General features: G+C 41.6%; 1 protein-coding gene across 2 annotated transcripts in view; it reads left to right on the forward strand.

The window, feature by feature from the left end:
- The window catches only part of LGR5 (leucine rich repeat containing G protein-coupled receptor 5), a 126738-nt gene that overhangs the window by 92703 nt on the left and 7532 nt on the right, over positions 1-26503 (forward strand). The window contains exons 5-14 of one of the 2 annotated variants that reach the window (XM_065935465.1): positions 2523-2738; positions 4475-4546; positions 9149-9217; positions 10566-10637; positions 13846-13917; positions 14066-14134; positions 14275-14346; positions 17705-17770; positions 18942-19013; positions 25947-26018. In XM_065935465.1, the coding sequence (XP_065791537.1) occupies positions 2523-2738; positions 4475-4546; positions 9149-9217; positions 10566-10637; positions 13846-13917; positions 14066-14134; positions 14275-14346; positions 17705-17770; positions 18942-19013; positions 25947-26018 (852 nt within the window). The remainder of the gene's footprint in view (positions 1-2522; positions 2739-4474; positions 4547-9148; positions 9218-10565; positions 10638-13845; positions 13918-14065; positions 14135-14274; positions 14347-17704; positions 17771-18941; positions 19014-25946; positions 26019-26503) is intronic. The other variant, XM_065935466.1, reaches the window with a different exon arrangement.

Here is a 26503-nt window from a genome sequence, read left to right on the forward strand (position 1 = left end):
GGATACTACCTCTGAGCATGAATAATATACCACTCTCTAAAATAGATTTGGACCACTGCAGCCAGGTGGACACGGACTTCAAAACACTACAAGGAGAAGGAGTATATTTATGGGGAGCTTCTTAGACGAAGAAACTGCTGAGACAGAGAAACATTTAGTGCCGCACTCAGGATGCCAAGCGACGCGTCTGGGTGTGTTAGAGCTTGGAATGTGAACAATTGCCCAGGCCTAGTCATTTCATTTCAGATAGTACATTGCTCTAAAATTATGGTGCGAAAACTAGATTATATCCTTTTTACTGGGGGGAGAAATGATTCGTAAAAGACATGTATCCAGAGAAATGGGCTTTTTAACTTTGGGAACTGATGCCAGAATCACTTGCGATCCTGCAGAAACTTTGGTAGTAACTTAAATATCGCAAAAGACAAGTTCGTGACTCAATGCATAGAAAGCCTTTTCTGTACATGCTCCCCCTCTGCACTGAACTTGAAGGTCAGTCCTTTTCAGGACTTAGAAGCCACTCATAGTTTCACTGCATAAGCCACTGGCAGTCATCAGACAATGTGTCAACAAAAACTTGGAAATTCATAGTATTTAAATAACGTATTCATCCTGTAATCAGTGCAGTCATTAAGGAGAGTTTACATATGTGCTTTACTCCTAGTCAAACAAAAACAAGCACCTCCTTATCTGAACGTGGGCCAAGCATGTTGTTGCTGGACTGAGGGAAAGGGACCAGGCTGGGTTTGCCTGGACGTTTTCTGTTATGCTTGTAGACAGAACCTTGAGATATCTGGAAGCTGCGAGTCTGCTGCCTACAGGGATGGTTATTCCCCTGGAAATTTGATTGTGAGTGGACTGTGGCATCGGACTTGTTTGTTTCAAGTGACCTTATCTCAGCATCAAAACTTGACCTAGAGGGGTGGCGGGGTAGGGGAGAGGGGAGGAAGGCTCAAGAAGGAGGTACTATAGGTAAAATTATGGCTGATTTGCATTGTTGTATGGCAGAAACCAACACAACACTGGAAAGCAATTTTCCTCCAATTAAAAAATTAAATTAAATTTAGAAGCTTGGCTCAGGGCCTGGAGGTCATGCTTCCCCATTCGGTTAGGGGAAGCAGGGGTCAGAGCAGGAGTGGAATGACATGTGTGACCGAAAGTGGGGAAGCCACTTTTCATGAAGAGGCACTCCCTACTACAGAGAATGCTGCTTTTAAGCTGTTTAAATTTGGTCTGCAGGGGATTATTTCATGATCCTGGAGTGCTTCCTACATCTGTTTAGTCTTAAATGCTTCCTAAAACATTTTTCAAAATCCAGTCATGATGTTCTAATCCTTCCTAATACATGCACTGCTTAAAATGCAACTCTTCTTTTTAAAATCCTAGTTTTGAAAATGCAAATAAATGTGTGAGTCTTAAGAACAGATTGGAAAAAAAAAAAAAAAAGTGAGGGCTGGTGGATGCATAACTGAATGTCGAGGGTACTGTGGTTCATGCACCTTACAGAAAACTTCAGTCTGTGTCTGTCTGGTCCCTTCAGTAAGAAAAGCTGAGGCGTTGCTGTCACGGCCACTTCTAGGCTGGATGAGGGTAAAATGAATGTTCTGCACTCCCTCTACTGGCTCTGAAGCTGCAGCAGCTTATTAACTAGACCTATTTTTAGACGTATTTCTCCCATTAAAAAAAAAAAAAAAAGTGATGTGTAGAAAAAGCAAGCAAAAACTGGGAAAGCTATTTTACTATTCATTTAAAATGTCAAGGAAAGCAAACATCTGCTCAATGCCGTTGGTTAGGATGAATAAGAAAGCCTGCTTGTTTTAGGCCTTGCAGCAGAGTACTAGGGGCGAGGGGCGCCTCCCCATCCCTGAAGCATATCTCTAACAGCCTTGTAAAAATTATTCATGCATGTGTGCTAAGTCAGTTCAGTCGTATGCGACTCTTCGAGACCCTGTGGACTGCATCCCGCCAGATTCCTCTGTCCATGGGATTCTCCAGGCAAGAATACTGAAGTGGGTTGCCATGCCCTCCTCCAGGGAATCTCCCTGACCTAGCCTTGTAAAACACTCAGTCCTTTTCAAATGCTAAAATAATCTTTCCCCACAGCTCAATGAACCAAAATAAGTATGTTTTGTGTGTTCAAAACAGTCCAGGAAGGCAACAGCATTTGTCTGACTTGGTTGATGTGGGAAGGAGCAGAGGGGGTGTCTTTCTCCTGGTGTCAGAAAGGAGAGCTAAAGGATCATCAGCTGAAACACCACAGCCCAGGGGAGGCCACTGCCTTGCCAGAAAGCATGGTCCGCCCAAGCCTGGAAGAGAGTCACAGCCCTGTGGAATTCCCAGCAGTGGTCCTGCTCGCACCCAGAGCAGAGGCTGGCAGGAGGCAGACGCCCCAGAGGTCAGGGCTCCTGCGGCCCCAGCTCTGTCCACTCTTGCTGATCGGCATGTCGAGGTTCTCCTGCAGAACCCGTCTTCCTCCTGGGCTCTGCTCTCTGCTTTCCACTCTTTCTCGCTTGCCTCCCCAGGCGTCTGGATGCCAACCGCATCAGCTCCGTGCCCCCCAGCTGCTTCCGCGGCCTGCATTCCCTGAGGCACCTGTGGCTGGACGACAACGCGCTGACGGAGATCCCGGTCCAGGCTCTCAGAAGCCTATCAGCGCTGCAGGCCATGACCTTGGCCCTGAACAAAATACACCACATACCGGACTATGCCTTTGGAAACCTCTCCAGCTTGGTGGTTCTGTAAGTTTTATTGATTTTTTCCCCGTTCTCTAACAGTTTCTAAATTCACCAAGACCTTGTAATTCTCTGTGGGACCTTGACCTTAAAATGATAGCACTTCAGGCTTTGAAGAGGGACATTTTAAGAGAGGAAAACCCCCCAAAATGACTCATAAATGTTCTAATCGTGTAAAAGAATCAAACAACATTTATCGAGCACCTGGTAAGTGCTAAGCACTGCTAGGCATCCAGAAATAACAAAATATGACCTCTATCTCAGGGAAACCATTGTATATTACACGGGTAATCACCACACTGTATAGTTAGTCCCATGACCAAAGTTAATAAAAATCCCTTGTTTCTGATACTAATTTGTAATGCAGGTCAAATTGAAATATGCCCTTCTTATTATTTAATAAGTACCTCTTAAACCCCTTCCAAGGTAACAGAAGCAAGGGACAAACCCTTGACAACAAGTTATGCATTTGTAAGGCTTTTTCCCTTTGAGGTCTAGATTTCATTATTTTAAATAAACTAAAATGGTTCTCAAGTAATAGTTGGAAAAATAAACAGTTCAAGAGGGCAGCAATATGCCCCACATGTATAATACAGTAGTCAGTCAGTGCTGACAGAGGACAGCAGGAGCTACTTGAGAGGCTCACAGGTTAGCTTTCTTTAAGGAGAGCATCCTCTGCACTGTCTCTGCCTTCGCTCATGCCTGCCCCCAGACCGTGGGCTTCAACCATCCCACTTTTCCTGAAAATGGGTCCGCCTTGCACTGCGGCGTGTACTCTGAGGGCTGGCCAGCCTCTCATCCATCTGTTTAGGTTCCCCTCATGTGTTGCCTGTAAAAGATTCTCAGTAAGTATCACATGGATCTAACATGATACCAGCATATATTTATTAGAATAGCAACCTTTGTCTGAAAGGATTGCAAATGTGGGGTGACATTGACAAATTTCTATACTGAAGTTCATATACAAAGATGATGCTTCTGTTCCATCAGAAGCTGGGTAGGTGCTTTAATTTTTCCCTCCACTAGAGGGAATGAATTTACAGAGATTCAGCTCTTCTCTTTCCCCCTGACCTCCTTAAGCCCATTTCCCAAAAATCCCTCTGGGACGTGGTCCAGTTTTCAGTCATGCACACAGCTGTTCTCACTGGCCCTGACCTAACCGACTTATCATTGAGCCAAAGATGATAATTAGACACATTTATACTACGACAAGATAACTAATCTCCTTGGGCAGTCAAAAAATCTGATCCCCATTCTCTGTGGATGAAATTGTTGTTTCCTATTAACCTGTGGCCCCTCCCTGGCAATGCAGCCACAGAAAGCCATCAGCTTTGATAGAAGATTTGCTGCGTCCTCCTCGGACCTCCTCCTCTACATCCTCCATTTGTTGATGTTGGTCAGAATCTCTATTTAACATTCTATATTCCAAAGCCACACTGAGCAACCTAAATTTACTTTTACCAGCCTTGTTGCTAATCCCACAATTATTATTCACTCCATGATATCTCAAACCCAAAAGGTAAAACTGTGACTGTGAAATTCTGTGGTATTCATCTCTGGTAAGAGTGAATGGGGCATAAAGCCTTTAAAGCAAGCAAACAGAAATGTTAAACAAAGCATTTCTTACATGTAATTAGTGCATTCTTTAGAGTAAGTGTTTTTGGATTTCAGCAATCAAAACGTTTTGCCTAAATTTCCATGTGCAATCCGCCTTCCTGACTGTCTGTAATGTTCTCCTGCAGACATCTCCATAACAATAGAATCCACTCCCTGGGAAAGAAATGCTTTGATGGGCTCCACAGCCTAGAGACTTTGTGAGTTGATCTTTTATTTGTTTCCCTTTTTTCAGTGTTTTCATGACTATTTGGAAGGAATCAAAATAGCCTTAAAGTCAAAATTGCTATTTGGTTTGGTTAATTGCTTGAGCTTTAAACAGATATTTACAGTGGCTTTATCTTACGCCCCTATACACACTCTACAGAGCCAAACAATAAAACTGAGATTTTATTTTAATGTAACAAGAGTAATAAATTAGTTGGAATCATTAGATGCTAAATGAGATGTCCTCTACTGAGCAGGGCCTCTTTGCTCAGGGATGTGTACTCTCTGTCAGGGATCAGTTCAGTATTGTCACTCAGACTCACCATTCATGAGTTAGGCCCTCCCCACTGAACAAGAGGGTGCAGACGAGCAAGTGCCAGACTCTGTCCAATCAGAGGAACAGGCATCTCATCAGCAAACAGTGGAGGTTCCTGCAGGAGCAACTCAAAAGTCTAAAATGTAATAACACCTTCCCTTTATTGAGTGTATCTCTAACCAAATATTGTACTGAGCACTCAGCACACATGGTTTCAAATCAATCCTACAACCATCCTATGAGAACAGGTACTATGACCCCTTTTTAGACTCCAGGACTTCCCTAAGGGTCCAGTGGTTAAGACTCCACACTTCCATTGTGGGGGACTCAGGTTCAATCCCTGGTCAGGGAAGTTCCTCATTCTGAGTGGTGCAGCCAAAAAGAGAGAGAGAGACAACAAGATAACCATTTCTAGGCGTCAGTAAAGAGCCAAACATCCTGGAATGTGAAGTCAGGTGGGCCTTAGAAAGCATCACTGCGAACAAAGCTAGTGGAGATGATGGAATTCCCGTTGAGCTATTTCAAATCCTGAAAGATGATGCAGTGAAAGTGCTGCACTCAATAAGCCAGCAAATTTGGAAAACTCAGCAGTGGCCACAGGACTGGAAAAGGTCAGTTTTCATTCCAATCACTAAGAAAGGCAATGCCAAAGAATGCTCAAACTACCGCACAATTGCACTCATCTCACGCTCTAGTAAAGTAACTCTCAAAATTCTCCAAGCCAGGCTTCAGCAATACGTGAACCATGAACTTCCAGATGTTCAAGCTGGTTTTAGAAAAGGCAGAGGAACCAGAGATTAAATTGCCAACATCCGCTGGATCATCAAAAAAGCAAGAGAGTTCGAGAAAAACATCTATTTCTGCTTTATTGACTATGCCAAAGCCTTTGACTGTGTGGATCACAATAAACTGTGGAAAATTCTGAAAGAGATGGGCGTACCAGACCACCTGACCTGCCTCTTGAGAAACCTGTATGCAGGTCAGGAAGTAACAGTTAGGACTGGACATGGAACAACAGATTAGTTCCAAATAGGAAAAGGAGTACATCAAGGCTGTATATTGTCACCCTGCTTATTTAACTTATATGCAGAGTACATCATGAGAAACGCTGGGCTGGAGGAAGCACAAGCTGGAATCAAGATTTCCAGGAGAAATATCAATAACCTCAGATATGCAGATGACACCACCCTTATGGCAGAAAGTGAAGAGGAACTAAAAAGCCTCTTGATGAAAGTGAAAGAGGACAGTGAAAAAGTTGGCTTAAAGCTCAACATTCAGAAAACTAAGATCATGGCATCTGGTCCCATCATTTCATGGGAAATAGACGGGGAAACAGTGGAAGCAGTGTCAGACTTTATTTTTTGGGAGCTCCAAAATCACTGCAGATGGTGATTGCGGCCGTGAAATTAAAAGACATTTACTCTTTGGAAGGAGAGTTATGACCAACCTAGATAGCATATTAAAAAGCAGAGGCATTACTTTGCCAACAAATGTCCATCTAGTCAAGGCTATGGTTTTTCCAGTGGTCATGTATGGATGTGAGAGTTGGACTGTGAAGAAAGCTGAGCGCTGAAAAATTGATGCTTTTGAACTGTGGTGTTGGAGAAGACTCTTGAGAGTTCCTTGGACTGCAAAGAGATCCAACCAGTCCATCCTAAAGGAGATCAGTCCTGGGTGTTCATTGGAAGGACTGATGCTGAAGCTGAAACTCCAATACTTTGGCCACCTCATGCGAAGAGTTGACTCATTGGAAAAGACCCTGATGCTGGGAGGGATTGGCAGCAAGAGGAGAAGGGGACGACAGAGGATGAGATGGCTGGATGGCATCACCGACTCGATGGACATGAGTTTGAGTAAACTCCAGGAGTTGGTGATGGACAGGAAGGCCTGGCGTGCTGCGATTCATGGGTTCGCAAAGAGTCAGACACGACTGAGCAGCTGAACTGACTGAAAGTTATTTTATCAACATGACATAGTCAGTTAGCAGCAAAACTGAGGCTTGCTTCCTTCCCTAATTTGACTCCAAAATCCATGTTTGGGGCTTCCCAAGTGGCTCAGTGATAAAGAAATTGCCCGCCAACGCAGGAGACGAGAGTTCAATCCCTGGGTCAGGAAGATCCCCTGGGGAAGAAAATGGCTACCCAATCCAGTGTTCTTGCCTGGGAAATCCTATGGGCAGAGGATCCTGGTGGGCTACAGCCTGTCGGGTCACAAAGACTCAGCTTCAGACATGATTGAAGCAACTTAGCATGCACACAGAATAAGCCACACAGAATCACTGAATCTACACCACTGGCTCTCACCCAGACAGCAGAAGGCCATGACCAAAGAACGCCTCTCCTTGGCCCTAGGGCCCGTTGTTCATTTGCATACAGAATTTAGCGATATGTACCTGGTCAGCAAAGCATCTAACCAGACCTGCATTCACTCATTTCTGAGGGACCCAACAGCTGTCCTTCCAGGGTTACGAAGTCACTGTGTTTCCTCTTAGAAGGGAGGACGCATCCTCATGTGGAGATGCTGAAGGTGAATGAGTCCAGGCAGGACTTTGAAGTCAGCTTAATGGCACAGGCAAGCTGTTCCCATCAGTCAGCTGCTTGGAAAAATTAGAAATTCTCCCTTAATTACACACGGGCTGGTCTGGGGATCTTAGCAATGGAAAGCACCTTCCAGTCCTTTTCAACTCAATAGGAACAGAAAACAAGATGGGCTTTGATAGGTTATTTTCATAAACAGTCTTTCTTTTTTTTTTCCCCCCATGTTTGGGATAAGGACCCAGGATTGTAAATTCAGGCAATTCATGCATTCAGGGCAAATTCATATAAGTCTCAGTGTCCCCTCTTCCCTCACTTTGCCCAGGGCTCCAGAGGATAGGTAAAATAACCAATTTATTCCCAACATCTTCCTTTCCCTCACTAGAAATCTGAGTAATTTATAAGGATGCAATCCTCATTTAATCAAAACGGAGCATCTGGAGAGACTTACAAACAGGAAGAAAATTTATGTCCACAAAAGACACGTTTCCTGCCTGCTCTGTAGCTTAAGGATGGTTTGTGCCAGACAAGTAGGAATCTTGATTCATGTTTAACTCGGTCAAATTATCTCTCTCTTAAAATTAAATAGCAACTCTTCCCCACAGAGGAAGATCTAACCACATCTGATTGCCTGACCAAAAGGTTTTTCTGCGTCATCTGGGAAATCTGCCATTCCCAGAGATCAGGAGGCAATTACTTTTTCATATGGAGATGTAGATCAGAGGTGGAGTAAGTCTATAAAGCGCTTGTGAGTAATGGAATTGAAAAGCCATTTGTGTCATAACATAGAAACGAATGACTTGAGATTGATTGTCTGGTCACTCCCTGTCCGTGCATGAAGGATGGTAGAGCTTTGCCCCACACATCAGGAAAACGAATCCTTATTTGTGACTGTGTGGAGATTCTAGACCCGATGTCCTTCTTCAGAGCACCCTGTACCACATCAGCGTCTGCACAAGCAGGCTGTCACCCTGGACGTCAGGCTGGGGGAAAGGCCGGAACTGCACCCGAGCCAGGAATACAGCCTCCTTCCTAGAGGTCCTCTCGGGAGAGCCTCTGAAAAGCCACCGGCCAGAGTCAGAGGGTGGAGGCGGGGCCAGGAAAGCAGAGGCAGTCAAGGAGGGCACAGATTCACTGGCATCTTGGTGAGCCAGGTTCAGGTAAAGAACAGCATCGGCCAGCCACAGACACCTGGCCACGTGTTCTAGACACTTGGACATTCACAATGCGTACATGTCCTTTAAAAAAAAAAAAAGGGTTTATTTTGTATTAGGGTATAGCCAATTAACAAACAATGTTGTGGTAGTTTCAAGTGAACAGAGGAGGGACTCAGCCATGCATGGACATGTTTCCAATCTCCCCCAAACTCTCCCCTCCCATTCAGGATGCCACATGACATTCAGCAGAGTTCCATGTGCTATCCACAGTAGGTCCTCCACAGTTGGTCATCCATTTTAAATATAGCCGTGTACACATGTCCATCCCAAACTCCCTCCCTTTTTTAATGCCCACTGCCATTGACCCTTGACTCTTGGAAATTTCTCACAATCAGTCTAATGATCATTTCAGTGCAGATTCTTGTGGAATGATAGAGCTCAGCAAGCCAACAAAATCTCTCTCCTTAAAGAGAAGGAATTGTTATCAGTGATACTGGCCCATTGGAAGATCATGTTAACGTTCCTTGTAAATGTCATGTACATGAATTTTTTAATGAAAACCTGAACATGCTATTTACTTATTTTCAGAGACTTAAATTATAATAATCTTGATGAATTCCCCACTGCAGTCAGGACCCTCTCCAACCTTAAAGAACTGTAAGTAAGACAAATTTAGTGGGAGAATATTCTTTGTGAATTTATTTTAAGATGTGTTTGACTACTATATATAATACGACTAAGAAGAATTTTGAAAGGTCATATAAATAATGGTTAACTACATCTAAAAGGTATTTTAATTTGATTCTATCACCAAAAATAGCAGATAATCTTTTAAAATTTATGATGGATTTCTCTAATATGTGTTGATTAGGAAAAAATATGTATTTCTCTAAGCCATATTTTTCCAACATTTATATATGCTCTATAGGTATGTAGAGAACTATGTTGGAAGTCACTGATTTGCTGAGCATATCCAGCAACAAACTTCTCTAGGTTGCATGAGTCTAGGACTAGATGAATACAGTGTACAGACTTAGTATAATGTTAGATGCCTTCCTATACATTATTCCATATTCCTTTAATGCTTTATAAATATTATTTAATTTTTAAAGAACCCACCATTTTACTATGATAAAGCTAACTTTCAGCTATTAAGTTTCATATATTATCTTTTTATATTTATTATTTAATTACTTTTCTTTATACCTAAGCATATGAATAAGCTTTGTAATGTTCTAACACTTGGAAAGAAAAATAAACACAGAGCCTCTTCTCTTGGCACACAGCTGAAGGAGGTAGACAGCAGGGCTTGTTTATAAGAAAAAGCCTCTGTGGGGTTCTTCTACAGGACGCCCATGTGGGGCTTACCCAAGAAGTCATCACTGTCTGGCTCAGGCAGCCCCAAGACGGCCACTCTACTCACCTCCTTCAGCCACAGACCCACGTAGACCAAGACCACTGACTCTGCCCCCTGCCAGTCAGATGACATCACATCGACAGATGAGAATCAGTTTGTTATTACAGACTCACTGAGCTGGGGCCCCTTTCTTCAGCTCAGGAAATTTTGTCCTCATAAGGAGATTACCTAAATCTCCACTTAACTGCAGCTTAAGTCAATTTTCTCTTCTCCTGGCTGCAAATGGGGTCAGGAGCAGTGATCATAATCCTTTCTCCAAAGATGGTTTCCTCTGTCTCAAGTCGTTAGACCATGATGCTCTATTGGATAGTAATGGATGGATTTTCTTTTTATAACATTAGGTTATAAGTTTCCATAAAGCACGGTTATTATTTTCAGATTCTTCATTCTTCATTCAAGATGACAGCTTGTGATTTCCTCTTCTCCTAGAGAGTGAGGGCGTGAAAGTTTCAAAATGCATGAAGGAATTTAACCTTATCCTCTGGTTACTAAAACTGCTGATTATTGCCACAGGTTTGGGGAAGGGATTATGAAATTATTTTACCCCACAGGTTGTTTTCTATAAACTTTCTTTTCCTCTCTTTCTAGAGGATTTCATAGCAACAATATCAAGTCGATACCAGAGAAAGCCTTTGTAGGCAACCCTTCTCTTATTACAATGTAAGTGGTCATATTTTCTTTTTGATTTTTCTATCCTGCAATATAGCATGCATTGCACTTTTAAGCTTAATACAATAAATGTTCTATATTTGCCCAAGTTTTGTCTCAGTCACTGTAAAAATCCATATAGAGAAGTGTATATGGAGATGTTTTGCTAGTTTTTAGCTGAATGCTGAAGTTATATCAAAGATTCTTTTCCTAGGACCTAAAATGCGCATTGCCTTATGTTTGGTATCTTCAAATGCCTCATCTCACTTCACAATCATCTTATGAAATGCTTTTTTGCTTATCTCTATTGTCTAAGTAATAAAACTGATTTTTTAAAATGTCAATGTCAAGGTCACCTAGTCATTCAGAACTTGAACCCAAGTATACTAGAAAATTAGATTATTATATTAAATATTCTCACCAAAAAAGATAAATATGTGATAAATAACTATATGGGGGGAATTCATTCATAATGTATGTGTGTGTGCATTCTCAGTTGTGTCTGACTCTTTGGGACCCTTGGACTATAGCCCACCAGGTTCCTCTACCCATGGAATTTTCCAGCCAAGAATACTGGAGTAGGTTGCCATTTCCTACTCCAGGGGATCTTCTTGATCCAGGGATTGAACCTGTATCTCCTGCATCGGGAGGCAGATTCTTTACCACTGTGCCACCTGGGAAACCCTCACAATATATACATACATCCAGTCGCCACCATGTAAATTTTAAATATACAATTTTATGTTTCAGTGAGGGCTTCTCAGGTGGCTCAGAGGTAAAAAAAAAAAAAAAAAAAAAAAAATCCACCTGCCAGTGCAGGAGATGCAGGAGACTTGGATTCAATCTCTGGGTCGGGAACATCCCCTGGAAAAGGAAATGGCAACCCACTCCAGCATTCTTGCCCAAAAAATCCCATGGACAGAGGAGCCTGGTGGGCTACAGTCCATGTGGTCGCAAAGAGTAAAACACAACTGAGCATGCACAATAATACATGCCTGGGTGTGTCAATTATACCTCAATAAGCTAAAATATAAATACACATATATAGTATTACATACACTAGAGGGCCCTTACTGCAAGAAGGAGGGGGAGATGAGGGAACTACTGTTTTTTACTAAGTCTCTATACGCATGCATGTTTAAGTCCAAACACTGAGTTACTTTTATACAAACTAGGGTGTAATTCTAGAAAGGTGCCTATATTCTAGAAGTGTGTGTGTGATGATTTATATGCCGTAATGGCATAAGATAGAATTACAGCTTCAAACTATGATTAATTTTGTGTTTCATATTTAGCACAAACAAAAAATTAATCATGTGTAGGTATATATAGGAAGGGGAAAATACGTAAGTATTAGTCTGGCTCTTAATTAAAAGACAGCTGGCAGGATTGGGGCACAGTATTGGCCTGAAGTCATGGGGGAAAGGTCTGAAATACGGAGGAGAAGGAGTAAGGATAACTTCTGAACAGGACTTTAGGGGCACTTCTTGACAGATATTGGTTGTCCTGTGCCAACTTGATGGAGAGGCTTTCTGGAACTGGGGAGCATTTGTCACAAATGAGCTGGAATCCCAATTAGCCCTGACAACTGAGAAAAAAACATACCATTCATCATTTCTGAAATGTTCTGACAGTCTGTTGGCAAACTAAGGGGGTTAAAGTTTGTTGCCAATAAACATTAGTTCTCATTAGAGAGTATTTACATACTGGAAGTTGGCAGATTGTATTGCCTTTCCTTGCCCCTTTTTTTTCTTGAAGCCACAGGACTGGTTTTCTTAATCACTCTTTTGATATGGTAATGACCCGTGAAGAGGGCTAACAGTCCCCAATATTGATTAGCGCTCCTATCCACTACAGGACAGCCGTGAATGTTTTCTCCAGGAAACACTTGCTTCTGCCTCTATTTTTTTTTTTTTTTTTTTGAGTAAACATAGAAGACATTTTTTTATTATTAGAAAATCTCTTTAAGAAATAACTGTTTAAACCTGACATCAGTTTAGTTCAGTTCATTTCATTCACTCTCAGTTGTGTTCTGCCTCTATTTCTAGCCCTTGCCACTGCCACTCCCACCCACACTCCCCACCCTGACTCAATTTCTTTGTTTTTCTTGTCGCATTGGCTCCCCAGACTAATTTCTACCTCTGTAGACCCCATCCTATTCATACCTTCTTTCCATCCCCTCTGCCACTTCATTTCCCCCCTCTAAATCCTCTAGATTTTGACCAGTCCAAGACTCACCTGGCTGCCTCTACCACTAGCAGAGTGATCCCCCTGGAAGCACAGCATCCGAGTTGTCATTCTCTTGCTATGAAACACAGTCAGGGATGTCTACTTAACTTAGTCACCTACTCCTTTTGCTGATATTCTCAGCTTTCCGCATGGCTCAAGCCAACCCTCCTGACCATCCCCCCAAGTTCTCTTCAATTACCCTACAATTATCAGGCAGTTCAAATATCACTACATTGAAAACATCCATAAAGCAAAATATTTTTTCAGTTCTAATAATGTGTTACCTTTTAGAGCAATAATTTAATTTTCAAAATCTAATGTTATAAACCCATTAGTAGCAAATTTCCTCTCAAATATATTTGAAGACCCCTTTGTGTATTTGTAAGATTTGACCAGAGGCTACTGACCCTCATGTAAATATAGAGAATTTCATCTTTCTTTAGCTAATGATATAACTGCCAGCACCTTGGATAACATTTTGCCACTCAACAGATATTCTAGATATTGGAGGTAGAGGAAGAGTCTTAAGTGTAATTACAGTCAGTTCGGGCTTCCCAAGTGGCTCGTGGTGAGGATTTCACCTGCAATGCAGGAGACCCGAGTTCATTCCGTGGATCAGGAAGATCCCCCTGGAGGAAGGCATGGCAACCCACTCCATATTCTTGCCTAGAGAATCCCATGACAGTGGTGACTGGTGGGCTGTAGTCCATGGGGTGGCAAGAGTCAGACACGACTTAGTGACTAAACAACAGCCAGTTCACTTGCTTTGCTCCATAGTAGCTAACATTCATATCTGCCTTGTCAGAAATTTTCAATAGTATGGATTTCCTACCAAAAGCTTCATAATGTGAGTGAAATAGTTTTGAAGTTTACCTGAAGTCAAATAATCAAAATTACATAAATAATGTAATTTTATTTGTTGCAATTTGGAAGGAATATTCATTTGTCATTCAAGTTTTATAATAAGACATTGGTGTTTGGATTTTTTCAGACATTTCTATGACAACCCCATCCAGCTTGTTGGGAGATCTGCTTTTCAACATTTACCTGAACTAAGAACACTGTAAGTGTTTATTTCTCTTACCAATTATTTTCCCTTTGCAAGGTTGCTGTGAAGACGAAATGAACGTTTCAAGTGTTTTGAAATGGCCATAAAAACGACTCCTTCCTAGAATTTTCTCCCGGTAATACTCATGTACTCCTCTTTCTAGGACTTTGAATGGTGCCTCACAAATAACTGAATTTCCTGACTTAACTGGAACTGCGAGCCTGGAGAGTCTGTAAGTACTTGAGTAGGCGCTTAACTTTGCCCAGAATCTGACTGCCCTTCAGGCCTGACCAGTCTTAGCATCAATGAATCAAAATATGTCCCTGTATGATGTCTGAATACAAGAATGATGTCTGGTTTGTGTTTCAACAGGACTTTAACTGGAGCACAGATCTCATCTCTTCCTCAAACTGTCTGTGATCAGTTACCTAATCTCCAAGTGCTGTGCGTATCAGTAAGGCAATAATGTTATGTAAACAGGGCTGAAATGACAGGCATTATTTCAATAATCCTTTAAAGGAGGAGAAAGTTCTTTCCTTGCAGGTCTTCAGGAGGTCAGGCATCCTTTGCCTGCCTTGGTCCAGGGAAGTGGCTCTTGGATATGACCCTAGTAATAATGGCGGTGGAGTGTTCCAGGTGGCTCGGTGGTTAAAAAAAAAAAAAAAAAAAACAATGCAGGAGACGAAGGTTCAATCCCCATGTCAGGAAGATCCCCTGGAGAAGAAAATGGCTACCTTCTCCAGTATTCTTGCCTGGGAAGTCCCATGCACAGAGGAGTCTGGCGGGCTACAGTCCATGGGGTCCCGAAGAGTCAGATACGACTTAGCAACTAAACAAGAACAACAAAAGCAATAATGGCAGTGGGCCCCTTGTTTGCAAGTCCCAAATAGTTTCCCATTAGCGTTTCAACTGGCACATGTTTCCTTTCAGAAAATGGATATGAACAAGCCAATGTAACTTCATTCCCACCTCCCTCTAAATCCTCTGCAAAGCAGGAAAAAAAAAATCATAATCAGAAACCCAATATGGATGCCAAAATAAAATTACCAGACCCACACAATGTTTCATCTAATGGGTGAACAGCTTGCGTGTGTTATTTCTGTTGCCTTGGGACTTTTGTTCTCTGCCCTCCCCACATTTTACAAAAAGTAGTTTATAGGAGCTGGGAGAGCCTGGTTTTGACCTTCCATTTTTCAGCCTCCTCCTGCCGTGCTCTGTTATCACCTCCAGCACTGCAGGGATGTCATGAAAGCACCTGGGTCCCTCGCAGGGCTCTGTTCTCACAAAGGAGACTTCTGTGGCAGCTGTGATTCCAGCACAAGCTTTGTCCAGTAGCAAACAACAAGCAGCTCTACAATGTTAAGTGGCAGAATGGGAACCTTCTTCAGGGAGTGCATAACTGGGAGAAAGCGTCTAGACACTAGTAGGTGGAAATCTCAGCAGCCATCTGGGAATTCTGCCCGCCATACCTAAGACAGGCTAGACACATGCTCAGTTTTGAGGAAGCTGGCTGAGTAACAGGACCAGGATTTCACCCGTTAAAACTGATAAGTAGGGAGGCAGTATTTAAATTACATCTGTCTCCACAATGTCACACAGAATGGTAAAGCACCTAAGTCTACAGCTGCCTACACTGAGGCTGACTGGCAAGCTGGTTAAGAACAAAGGCTCTGGGGTCTGTTTTGTCTGGCTCAAATCTGGCCTCTCTGTCTGCGATCACAGTATCTTGAGCGAGTTATTTATTCCTTCCAGGGCTCCATTTCCCAATCTATAAAAGAGGGGGGTAGCTACTTCCTTCAGGGGATCATCGTGAGGATTCAGTAAGTCACTGCAAGTCAAACACTTACACCAGCGCCTGGAGCACAGTCAGCTCGCCCAGGTGTCAGCACTTCCGTCATCTTCCTCACTTCCTTTCCAACATTATTCTGTCCTGTAGTGGAGACCGTGAAAGGCCTGAGGGAATGCAACTGTATGAATGGCAGTATCTTGCTATTTTCTTTCTTGTTTTTTGGGTTGGAGGTTTTTTTGTTTGCTTGTTTGCTCTTTTCATTTTTTCTTTTTTTGGCCATGTGGCATGTGGGATTTCCTGGCCAAGGACAGAACTCAAGCTCACTTTATTGGAAGTGTGGAGTCTTAACCACTGAACAACCAAGGAAGTCCCTATCTTACTATTTTCAAAATATGTCAATCTATAGTATTAATTTGTTCTTTATAACAACCCATATCTTCTCATTTAAGGAGAGAATTGAAAAAGGCATTAATGCTGCGTTCAGCACATCAACCAAGTAGAATTAAAGTTGAGAGCACAACCACAGGTCCTCACCCGTACTCCGGTCTGCTGTGTGTTCTGGAAGGAGAGGTCTGAGTGCTCCCTTCCTGTGGTTGAGTACCTGCTAAATGAGGCGGCATCACTGCACATGAGTGATTTTCCTCCAAGTGACTTCTCTTCCATGGGAATGACTTGGCTATGCATGGCTGTCCCCACTGACTAGCTGGTGATCTTAGTCATTTTTCTTTGTGTGGGGATCAACACAATGTTTCCCTCATAAGGTGACCACTAGGATTAAACAAAATAATTCAGGTCAAGCTGCAAACATGGTGTCTATATATAAGAAGTGCTTGATCAGTGTTAGCCATGAAAATCATTAGGTGGAAGGTAGGTAGGAGGTGACACTGAGTCTTTATGTAGAAGTCTTCATGTACCTCTACTGAGAGTCACACAGAAAGGGTTGGTCCCCTTGCAGTCTGTGGAGATGAGCGAACCAAATTATTGTCAGCTTTTATGTGTGACCACTTTATCACATTCACTACTTTTCAAAAATACACACGATATTGTTAATCAAGTGTTATTTGTGTATAGATGCAGAGTATTTTTTTTTCACTAGTCTGGTTTGGTCTTTTAAATCTCTAAACTACAAATTTGTGTTTCCACACAGCTTTATCTGAATTATTCATGTGTAGTAAGTTGAACTGTACTTCTATTTAAATTCCATGTATTCAATAAATATAAGATAGAGTACTCAATTACAAGAATAAAATAATTTAAAATACACTCAGAAAACAGTATGGATTTTTTAAGTTGTATAGGGTGATTTGGTTTTAAGATTTAGAATCAGGCATGAAAATAAATTAGCTGATTAGCAGATAACTTTTAAAACATGAGACAAGATTTTTTTTTAATATCTATCTGTTACTTTATCTACTAGCTTTCTTTTTTTAAGCTTTCTGAAAATTACCATGGCTTGTTTTAGATTAGCTATATTATACTATAAATATGTCCAGATGTTTTTGTTATTCTGCAATTTGTTGAGTTTTGGTTGAAGACTTTCTTAGATTTTTTCCCCCCTTGTAATGATTGATTTCAAAGTTAGTGCTGTGTTTTGAATTGTTGATGGGATTTTTTTTTTCCGTTGATTAGAAAAGAACCAACAATGACTCTCTTAGCTGTAGAGATATAGCAGCTCTTAGAAACAGAGGCACAATTATTTAACTTAATTTGTACTCATTTCTGTAAGATAATAGCTAGAACATTGTAGATCATCACTAACAAAATATAAATAAATTCATCAAATAAATTATTTAAATCAATTAAAGAAGTATAACAGTTACATTTCAGTTGACATCTGAATCTACTGCTTAATCCAATAATGCCTATGACTACCTGCTCCATGTCAGGGCTGGGGAAACATTCAGAGTCTGCCTTTGGGAGCTGGATCATCGTGAAGGGAAAGGGAGAGAAAAGCATATTTCCTGACGACTAATATATAACAGATTTTTCCCTTTTGTACCTTCTGTTTTTCAGAGACCTTTCTTACAACCTGCTAGAAGATTTACCCAGTTTTTCAGTCTGCCAAAAGCTTCAGAAAATGTATGTCTGTAAGAGTCTCTAAGTCACCAAGTGAAAACCAAGAGCCAAAACTCACATTTCCAGGGGTCATTGGTTTGCTTACCCTGTGGTTCACTGGGGAGTCACATGAAGCTTGCCCTTCTTACATACATGACTGCATATGATGGCTGTAAAGTTGGGAAACATAGATAATATTATTTTACCATGCATTACACTATAAGTAAAGCATTTATTATAGTTTCTTCTCCCTATACTGGTATAGTAATGAACTGGGTTTGTTTAAGCTCTGGTTTTTTTCTAAACTTATACCTTCAATGAGGGCATTAATATCTTTTTTTTCCTGAACACAAGTGAAACTCATATGTATGGCATTAATTTTGAAAACTGGGGAACTTGAGTTTATTAGTATGTTTGCTTCACGATAACCACCTTCAGAGGAGATTCCATATTTGTCTTATTTCAGGTGCTACTGATGCTACTTCTGCATAAAATATTTTAGAATTCCTCTCTTAAAATTGCCTCCTGCATTAGACATCTGCCTGTTTGAGTCATACTTTGGTTTTGATCAAAACAATATTCACCATCTATCCTTTGCCACTTAATTTTTCTCTGAATGCCTTTGGGCAATTAAGGGAGGGGAAAAATCCATCTTTGGAGGATAAACATTTGACACTCCTGAAGACCCTCAAAGAATATAAGAAAGGCTCAGAAGGCAGAACCTGGAGAGGCATCCTCAAAGTGTTTGAATGATGCTGCATTTGGAATGTAGCTCGAGGCTCAGCAGCAATCCACCTGTAATACAGGACACTCGGGTTTGATCCCTGGGCCTGCAAGATTCCCTGGAGGAGGACATGGCAAGCCACTCTAGTATTCTTGCCTGGAGAATTCCATGGACAGAGGAGCCTGGTGGGCTACAGTCCATGGGGTATCACAGAGTCAGACATGACTGAAGCAACTGAGCATGCTCACCCAAAGGAATAATAAGTATTTGTTTGAAAGAGAGGCAGTACTTATTTAAGTGTATAAATTGTCATGTTCTCTTTAAAACAAAAAGAAATTTTTTCCAGTGGTCACTTGGCAGTCATAGTTCATGTGTTCCTTGATTGAGAGAAGGTAATCCCTTGTAAAATTTCTCTGAAGACTTTTTGAAACCGATGACTCTGAAGTCAATCTCTGGAACCTGTCATTTCAGAGACCTGCGGCATAATGAAATCTATGAAATTCAAGCTGACACTTTCCAGCAGTTGTTCAGCCTCCGATCTCTGTGAGTACCGCCTCCCAGTACTTTCCCCATCATAGAGCAGTTTTTATCTCTTTTGGGTCTTCCTCTAACAGTTTCTTTTCAATGTATGCACGTACTGTTGGGTCTTTGTATGTGTATCTGCCATAAGAAGGCAAATAATTTGCTCATGACCATTTCCAGGAACAAGTTCAAAAGTAGTAAATTTGCAGTCTGCCCTTTGCCGGTCAGCAGACATGAGACTTAGATAAAGAGGAAGGAGGCCAAGCTATTAAATAGCCTGCAAAATGTGCTTCTCTCTCATCCAGGAATTGGCAGAAATTGTTTGGCATGCAAAAACAGGGTGACCACACAGTTCTTCCTGCCTGTTTTTCTTTCCTGGTCAGTTTTTCAGTGCAGGTCTCTCTGAGCTCATAAGAATCACCTGGAAGTGACTGTAAACAAATTCAGAGTCCAGGTTCTCACCTGCCTCCTGAGTTAGACCCTCTGGAGTGGAGCCTGGGAATCTACATTTTAACAAGTACACAAAGATTTGAGCACACTGTCCTCGAAAATGCTTCTGTTGCTCAGATGACTAGGATTTGTAAATATTAAATTCTGTTCTATGATTGAAAATACCACATATTAACTATAGGTTTTTTTAAAAAAAAAAAAAAAACTTAGATTTTTTTATGTAAGTGAGACAGTTAAAAAAAAGTTTAAACTTTTCCATCCTGAAACTGGATTTCAATGTCATTTTGATGAATGATGGCAGTATGTAATGTTTAAACTGCAGGACATAAACCTTTTCTTTCCTCAAGTTTTTCTTAACATTTAAGAGACCATGTAGGTGATCACTTACCTAGAACCAGACATCCTAGAATATGAAGTCAAGTGGGTCTTAGGAACCATCACTACAAACAAAGCTAGTGGAGGTGATTGAATTTCAGTTCAGCTCTTTTCAAATCCTAAAAGATGATGCTGTGAAAGTGCTGCACTCAATATGCCAGCAAATTTGGAAAACTCAGCAGTGGCCCCAGGACTGAAAAAGGTCTGTTTTCATTCCAACCCCAAAGAAAGGCAATGCCAAAGAATGTTCAAACTACCGCACAATTGCATTCATCTCACACACTAGCAAAGTAATGCTCAAAATTCTTCAAGCCAGGCTTCAACAGTACAAGAACTGTGAACTTCCAGATGTTCAAGCTGGATTTAGAAAAGGCAGAGGAACCAGAGATCGAATTGCCAACATCCGCTGGATCATCAAAAAACCAAGAGAGTTCCAGAAAACATCTACTTCTGCTTTATTGACTATGCCAAAGCCTTTGACTGTGTGGATCACAACGAACTGTGGACAATTCTTAAAGAGATGGGAATACCAGACCACTTGACCTGCCTCCTGAGAAATCGGCATGCAGGTCAAGAAGCAATAGTTAGAACTGGACATGGAACAACAGACTGGTTCCAGATCGGGAAAGGAGTACGTCAAGGCTGTATATTGTCACTCTGCTTATTTAACTTATATGCCGAGTACATCATGAGAAACACTGGACTGGATGAAGCACAAGATGAAATCAAGATTGCCAGAAGAAATATCAATAACCTCAGATATACAGAGTCATCTGCAACCACCCTTATGGCAGAAAGCAAAGAAGAACTAAAGAGCCTCTTGATGAAAGTGAAAGAGGACAGTGAAAAAGTTGGCTTAAAACTCAACATTCAGAAAACTAAGATCATGGCATCTGGTCCCATCACTTCATGGCAAATAGATGGGGAAATAATGGAAACAGTGAGAGACTTTATTTTGGGGGGCTCCAAAATCACTGTAGATGGTGATTGCAGGCATGAAATTAAAAGATGCTTGCTCCTTGGAAGAAAAGCTATGACCAACCTAGACAGCATATTGAAAAGCAGAGACATTACTTTGCCAACAAAGGTCTGTCTAGTCAAACCTATAGTATTTCCAGTGGTCATGTATGGATGTGAGAGTTGGACTATAAATCTGAGCCCCCAAAGAATTGATGCTTTTGAAGTGTGGTGTTAGAGAAGACTCATGAGATTCCCTTGGACTGCAAAGAGATCCAACCAGTCCATCCTAAAGGAGATCAGTCCTGAATATTCCTTGGAAGGACTGATGCAGAAGCTGAAACTCCAATACTTTGGCCACCTCATGCCAAGAACTGACTCATTAGAAAAGACCCTGATGCTGGGTAAGATTGAAGGCAGGAGGAGAAGGGGAAGGAAGGATGAGATGGTTGAATGGCATCACCGACTCGATGGACATGAGTTTGAGCAAGCTTCAGGAGTTGGTGATGGACAGGGAGGCCTGGCGTGCTGCAGTCCATGGGGTCACAAAGAGTCGGACACGACTGAGCGACTGAACTGAACTGAACTGAAGTGACCATACCCCCATAAAATAATACCATTCCTCAAAACATGTTAAATTCACCTTTAAGAATCACTTTCTCCCAGAATTTGTCTTGAAAACCGTTTTGCTCTGAATTTAATTGTGTTGCCCTTTCCTTACTTTCAGTCTAAAATCATCTAATGAATTTCTTTTACTTTTTAAAATAAATATCAAACCAAAAAGTGCATTACCTACTTTTATAACCCACCTTATTCACCAGGTTGGAGTTCTGGCTGTTAATTTTTTAACAGCCAGAGTTAATTTTTAACTGTTTGAATTTAACAGCCAAAAGTTAATTTTTTTAAAAAAAGAACTTTTTTTTTTAGTTGATATTTTTAATAATTGGAGAAGGAAATGGCAACCCACTCCAGTATTCTTCCCTGGAAAATCCCTTGGATAGAGGAGCCTGGTGGGCTACAGTCCAAGGCATCGAAAAGACTAAGTCAGATAAGACTTAGTGACTAAATAACAAAGAAATATTTGATAACACTGTATTGTATAATTGTTCTACACGTTGCTGAGAGCGTAGAACTTATATAGTCTTCACCAAAGATCCATGGATTTACTCTCCTGGGTCACCGTCCTCACCCTCCTAACCAGCCTGTCCACCATCAGTCTCTACCCATTCATCTCATTCTCCAAAGAAAATCTTTCTTAAGCAGAAATTGATTCATGTCACTTCCCTGCCTCAACAGTCTTCCCTTATTCCCCTACTGTCTTTAATACCAAGACCAAGCTTCCCAGCACCACCGTTAAGAACCTGATCCCAACCCCTGGAATACCTTCACCTCTGATCCATCAACTCCCAGGACCTGACACATGGTACACTGTTTCTCCTGGTCCTGTCACCCATTCCATTACTCCCCACCCTCAACGTGCCCCTGTCTCCCCCAGAAGAACAAGATCTCCTGTCTTTGAACCTGTTCCTCTGATGTGCTTCGCACATTCTCTGCTGCAGGACTCAGCACTGCGCACTGCCATCAGCTAGACCACACCTGGCCTGAAAGTGGCAAGGATTTTTTCATTTTTTTATCCCCAGGGTCTAGTGCAGTGGTTCTCTCATTACTTTTAAGAGCTTTTAGAAAACCCGAACAAACATTTTGGCCAACCCAATACTTTAAGGATTCCAAACAAGTTCTGTGCAAAATATTGAGGACTCTGGAGCCAGTTTGCTTAGATTTAATCTCAGCTGCTGAGTACTCTGCGACTTGGAGCAAGTCCCTTAATACTGTATGTTTTATTTCTCACCAATAAAATGGGGCTAATGATAACCCTTACTTGACAGAGCTGTGCTGAGGGTTTGAGATTTTATGTGTAAAGAAGCTGGTTGACCATACGTGTCACACAGTAAACGTGCAGCAGTGTTGCTGTTGCCGCCGTCATCGTTAGGACAGGCACATATGCTTTCAAGGTCACATAAGTGAGCGCTCCCACAGGACCCAGAGGCAGTTCTCACAGTCAAATCCCCTGGTGGCCCCAGTGGACGGACACCTCCAGGTTTGGCAAGCAAGGGACGGGCATGTAGAAAGCAGCAGCGTGGCGGAGACGGGGGCTGAAGAGACAGGGAGGAAGGAAGGGTGTTTCCAAAACCCAGGAAACCTGAGGCACAGACAGGGCACGCCGTGGTTGAGGAAGTGCGCAACTGTGCCAAGATTCCAAAACCGCGGAGCAGACTACAAGCCTCCAATTGCTCTCCTCCGGGGACTGCCACTGGGAATCCAACAGAGAACCTTGGGGAGCCTTGAAGGTGCGACCTGAGAGATCAGGGCAGGAGAGGTGAACTGGCTCCCCTGGACCTGTTGGGAGGATCACAATGCACAGGTTTATGACTAGGAATGGAATTACTGTCCTCTGAGCATATAAGTGCTGCACTCAATATGCCAGAAACTTTGGAAAACTCAGCAGTGGCCACAGGACAGGAAAAGGTTAGTTTTCATTCCAATCCCAAAAAAAGGCAATGCCAAAGAATGTTCAAACTACCGCACAATTGCACTCATCTCACACAGTAGCAAAGTAATGCTCAAAGTTCTCCAAGCCATGCTTCAGTACGTAAACCATGAACTCTCAGATGTTCAAGCTGGATTTAGAAAAGGCAGAGGAACCAGGGATCAAATTGTCAACATCCATTGGATCATGGAAAAAGCAAGAGAGTTCCAGAAAAACATCTACTTCTGCTTCATTGACTATGCCAAAGCCTTTGACTGTGTGAATCACAGCAAACTGTGGAAAATTCTGAGATGGGAATACCAGACCACCTGACCTGCCTCCTGAGAAATCTGTATGCAGGTCAAGAAGCAATAGTTAGAACTGGACATGGAACAACAGACTGTACACCAAGGAAAAGGAGTACATCAAGGCTGTATATTGTCACCCTGCTTATTTAACTTATATGCCGAGTACATCATGAAAATGCCAGGCTGGATGAAGCACAAGCTGGAATCAAGATTTCCAGGAGAAATAACCTCAGATATGCAGATGACACCACCCTTATGGTAGAAAGCAAAGAAGAACTAAAGAGATGAAACTGAAAGAGGACAGTGAAAAAGTTGGCTTAAAACTCAGCATTCAAAAACTAAGATAACAGCATCTGGTCCCATCACTTCATGGCAAATAGATGGGGAAACAATGGAAACAGTGAGAGACTTTATTTTGGGGGGCTCCAAAATGACTGCAGATGGTGACTGCACCCATGAAATTAAAAGATGTTTGCTTCTTGGAAGAAAAGCTATGACCAACCTAGACAGCATATTAAAAAGGAGGGACATTACATTGCCAACAAAGGTCTGTCTGGTCAAACCTATAGTTTTTCCAGTGATCATGTATGGATGTGAGAGTTGGACTGTAAAGAAAGCTGAGTGCAGACTGCAGATGAATTGATGCTTTTGAACTGTGGTGTTGGAGAAGATTCTTGAGAGTCTCTTGGATTGCAAGGAGATCCAACCTGTCCATCCTAGAGGAGATCAGTCCTGAATATTCCTTGGAAGGACTGATGCTGAAGCTGAAGCTCTGATACTTTAGCCACCTCATGTGAAGAGCTGACTCATTAGAAAATACCCTGATGCTTGGAAAGGTTGAACTGGGAGAAGAAGGGGATGACAGAGGATGAGATGGTTGGATGGCATCACCAACTCGATGGACATTGAGTTTGAGCAAGCTTCGGGAGTTGGTGATGGACAGGGAGGCCTGGCGTGCTGCAGTCCCTGGGGTTGCAAAGAGTCAGACACGACTGAGCGACTGAACTGACTGAATGAGGTGGATGAACCAGAGTGAAGTAAGTCAGAAAGAAAAGTAAATATTGTATATTGATTCACATATGTGGAATCTAAAAAGACAGGGCTTATGTACCTATCTGCAAGGCAGCAATGGAGATGCAAACATAGAGAACAGACCTATGGACACAGTGGGGGAAGGAGATGGGGGACAATTTGAAAGAGTAACATTAAAACATATACATTACAATATGTAAAAATAGGTAGCCAGTGGGGATTTACTGTATGATCTAGGCAGTGTAAAGCAGGGCTCTCTGATACCCTAGAGGTGTGGGGTCGGGTGGGAGGTGGGAGGAGGGTTCAAGAAGAAGGGAACGTGCTTACCTGTGGCTGATTCATGTTGATGTATGGCAAAAGCTAACACAATATTGTAAACCAGTTATCCTCCAATTAAAAAAAAAAAGTTTTCCAGTTTCCCCCAGCTTTGGGGGGACTTTCAAACAAGAATGTAAATGTCCTGTGAATACCATTTATCCTAGGTAACTTAGGGGCCCAACACCATGAATAAATTACTTTGCATTAGAGAAAAGTTGACAGTGGTCATTTTCATTTTCCTCAAATGTCTACGCTTTAGCTCCCCTTTTGAGTCATGAATTTTAAAAATACAAATTTTAAGTCCCTTGCTCTTTTTTTAAAATGTGGATGTTCTTATTCTTGTAAATTACCTACATGTTGTTAAACATAGGTGTGGAGGAGAGGGGCCAGTGAATTTCTCAATAAATTATAGACTTTGTTATCAAAGAATTTTACTTCTAACATATACTAGCCCTTTTTTTCTTCATTTCCCAGTTAAGAATTTAAATGTCCATTCTCTTTACCAGAAATGTTTTTGAAAGTATCTCTGTGTTTGTCTTAAGGTCTGACATGCATGGACAATATACACAAATTCTTTTTGGGTTTCATTACATATCTTGGGGACATTTTATAACTTAAAATTTACTTGCCCGTCAGAAGAAGAGCTTCAGAAGTTCCAGTCTCTCCCGACCCCCACTCATCTTAGAAAAGGCCTTAATAAAATTTTACAACCATGTTAAAGTCAACTTTTTAGCAAGAAGAGAATAAAAACTAAAATATCCACCTAAGTGATTTTCCTGAATTGATTTAATAAACAAGGTTGCTTTACAGTTCTCTCTTTAATCATTTTATACTATCCATACCTGCATCTGAGGATGATTTGATAAAGTTAATTGTCCATGTCCTGAATGGAAGTTAAATTTTGTTAGAAGAATGAATATATATGGTAAAACTTCACAAGGTCTTCTTTTATATAATCTTCTCGCTTGCCTTTTTTTTTTTTAATAGGAATTTAGCTTGGAACAAAATTGCCATTATTCACCCCAATGCATTTTCCACCTTGCCATCTCTAAGAAAGCTGTGAGTATTTCATGACTTGTTTATGGCATGTCTTTTGATAATTGGGCACTATCTGATTAATCAGAAATGAATGTTGGTTTTGCTGGAAAAGCCTGGGCACAGAATGCTGAGTCCTAAGTGTCCTGCACGCGAGAGTGGGATCAAACCAGAAAGGAGCACCCCTGCCCCCCGCCCCCCAAGGCCGTGTGGGTCCTTATAATTGAAGATCTGGGTGACAGCTGGTTCTGGTTATTGAGGGAGATTTTCCATTTTTGCAAGCTATCAGGTGGAATGGAGTAAGACATCAGTTCCTTTCTAAAGGGCTTTCATTTCACAGTTTGCCATACTGACTAACAGAAAATCTTCCTGTCCATTTTTATCCTTCCTTTCCCCCCTTGCTTCTTCCTCTTCTCCACTCCCCTGTCTCAGAGAGAAAGAAGGAAATGGGTCAGACAGAAGTTAAAGAGAGAAGGGAGAAAATAAAACCCAAACCATGTTTTCAAATT

The sequence above is a fragment of the Muntiacus reevesi genome, chromosome 4 (assembly GCF_963930625.1).
Source record: "Muntiacus reevesi chromosome 4, mMunRee1.1, whole genome shotgun sequence".
NCBI lineage: Eukaryota > Metazoa > Chordata > Mammalia > Artiodactyla > Cervidae > Muntiacus > Muntiacus reevesi.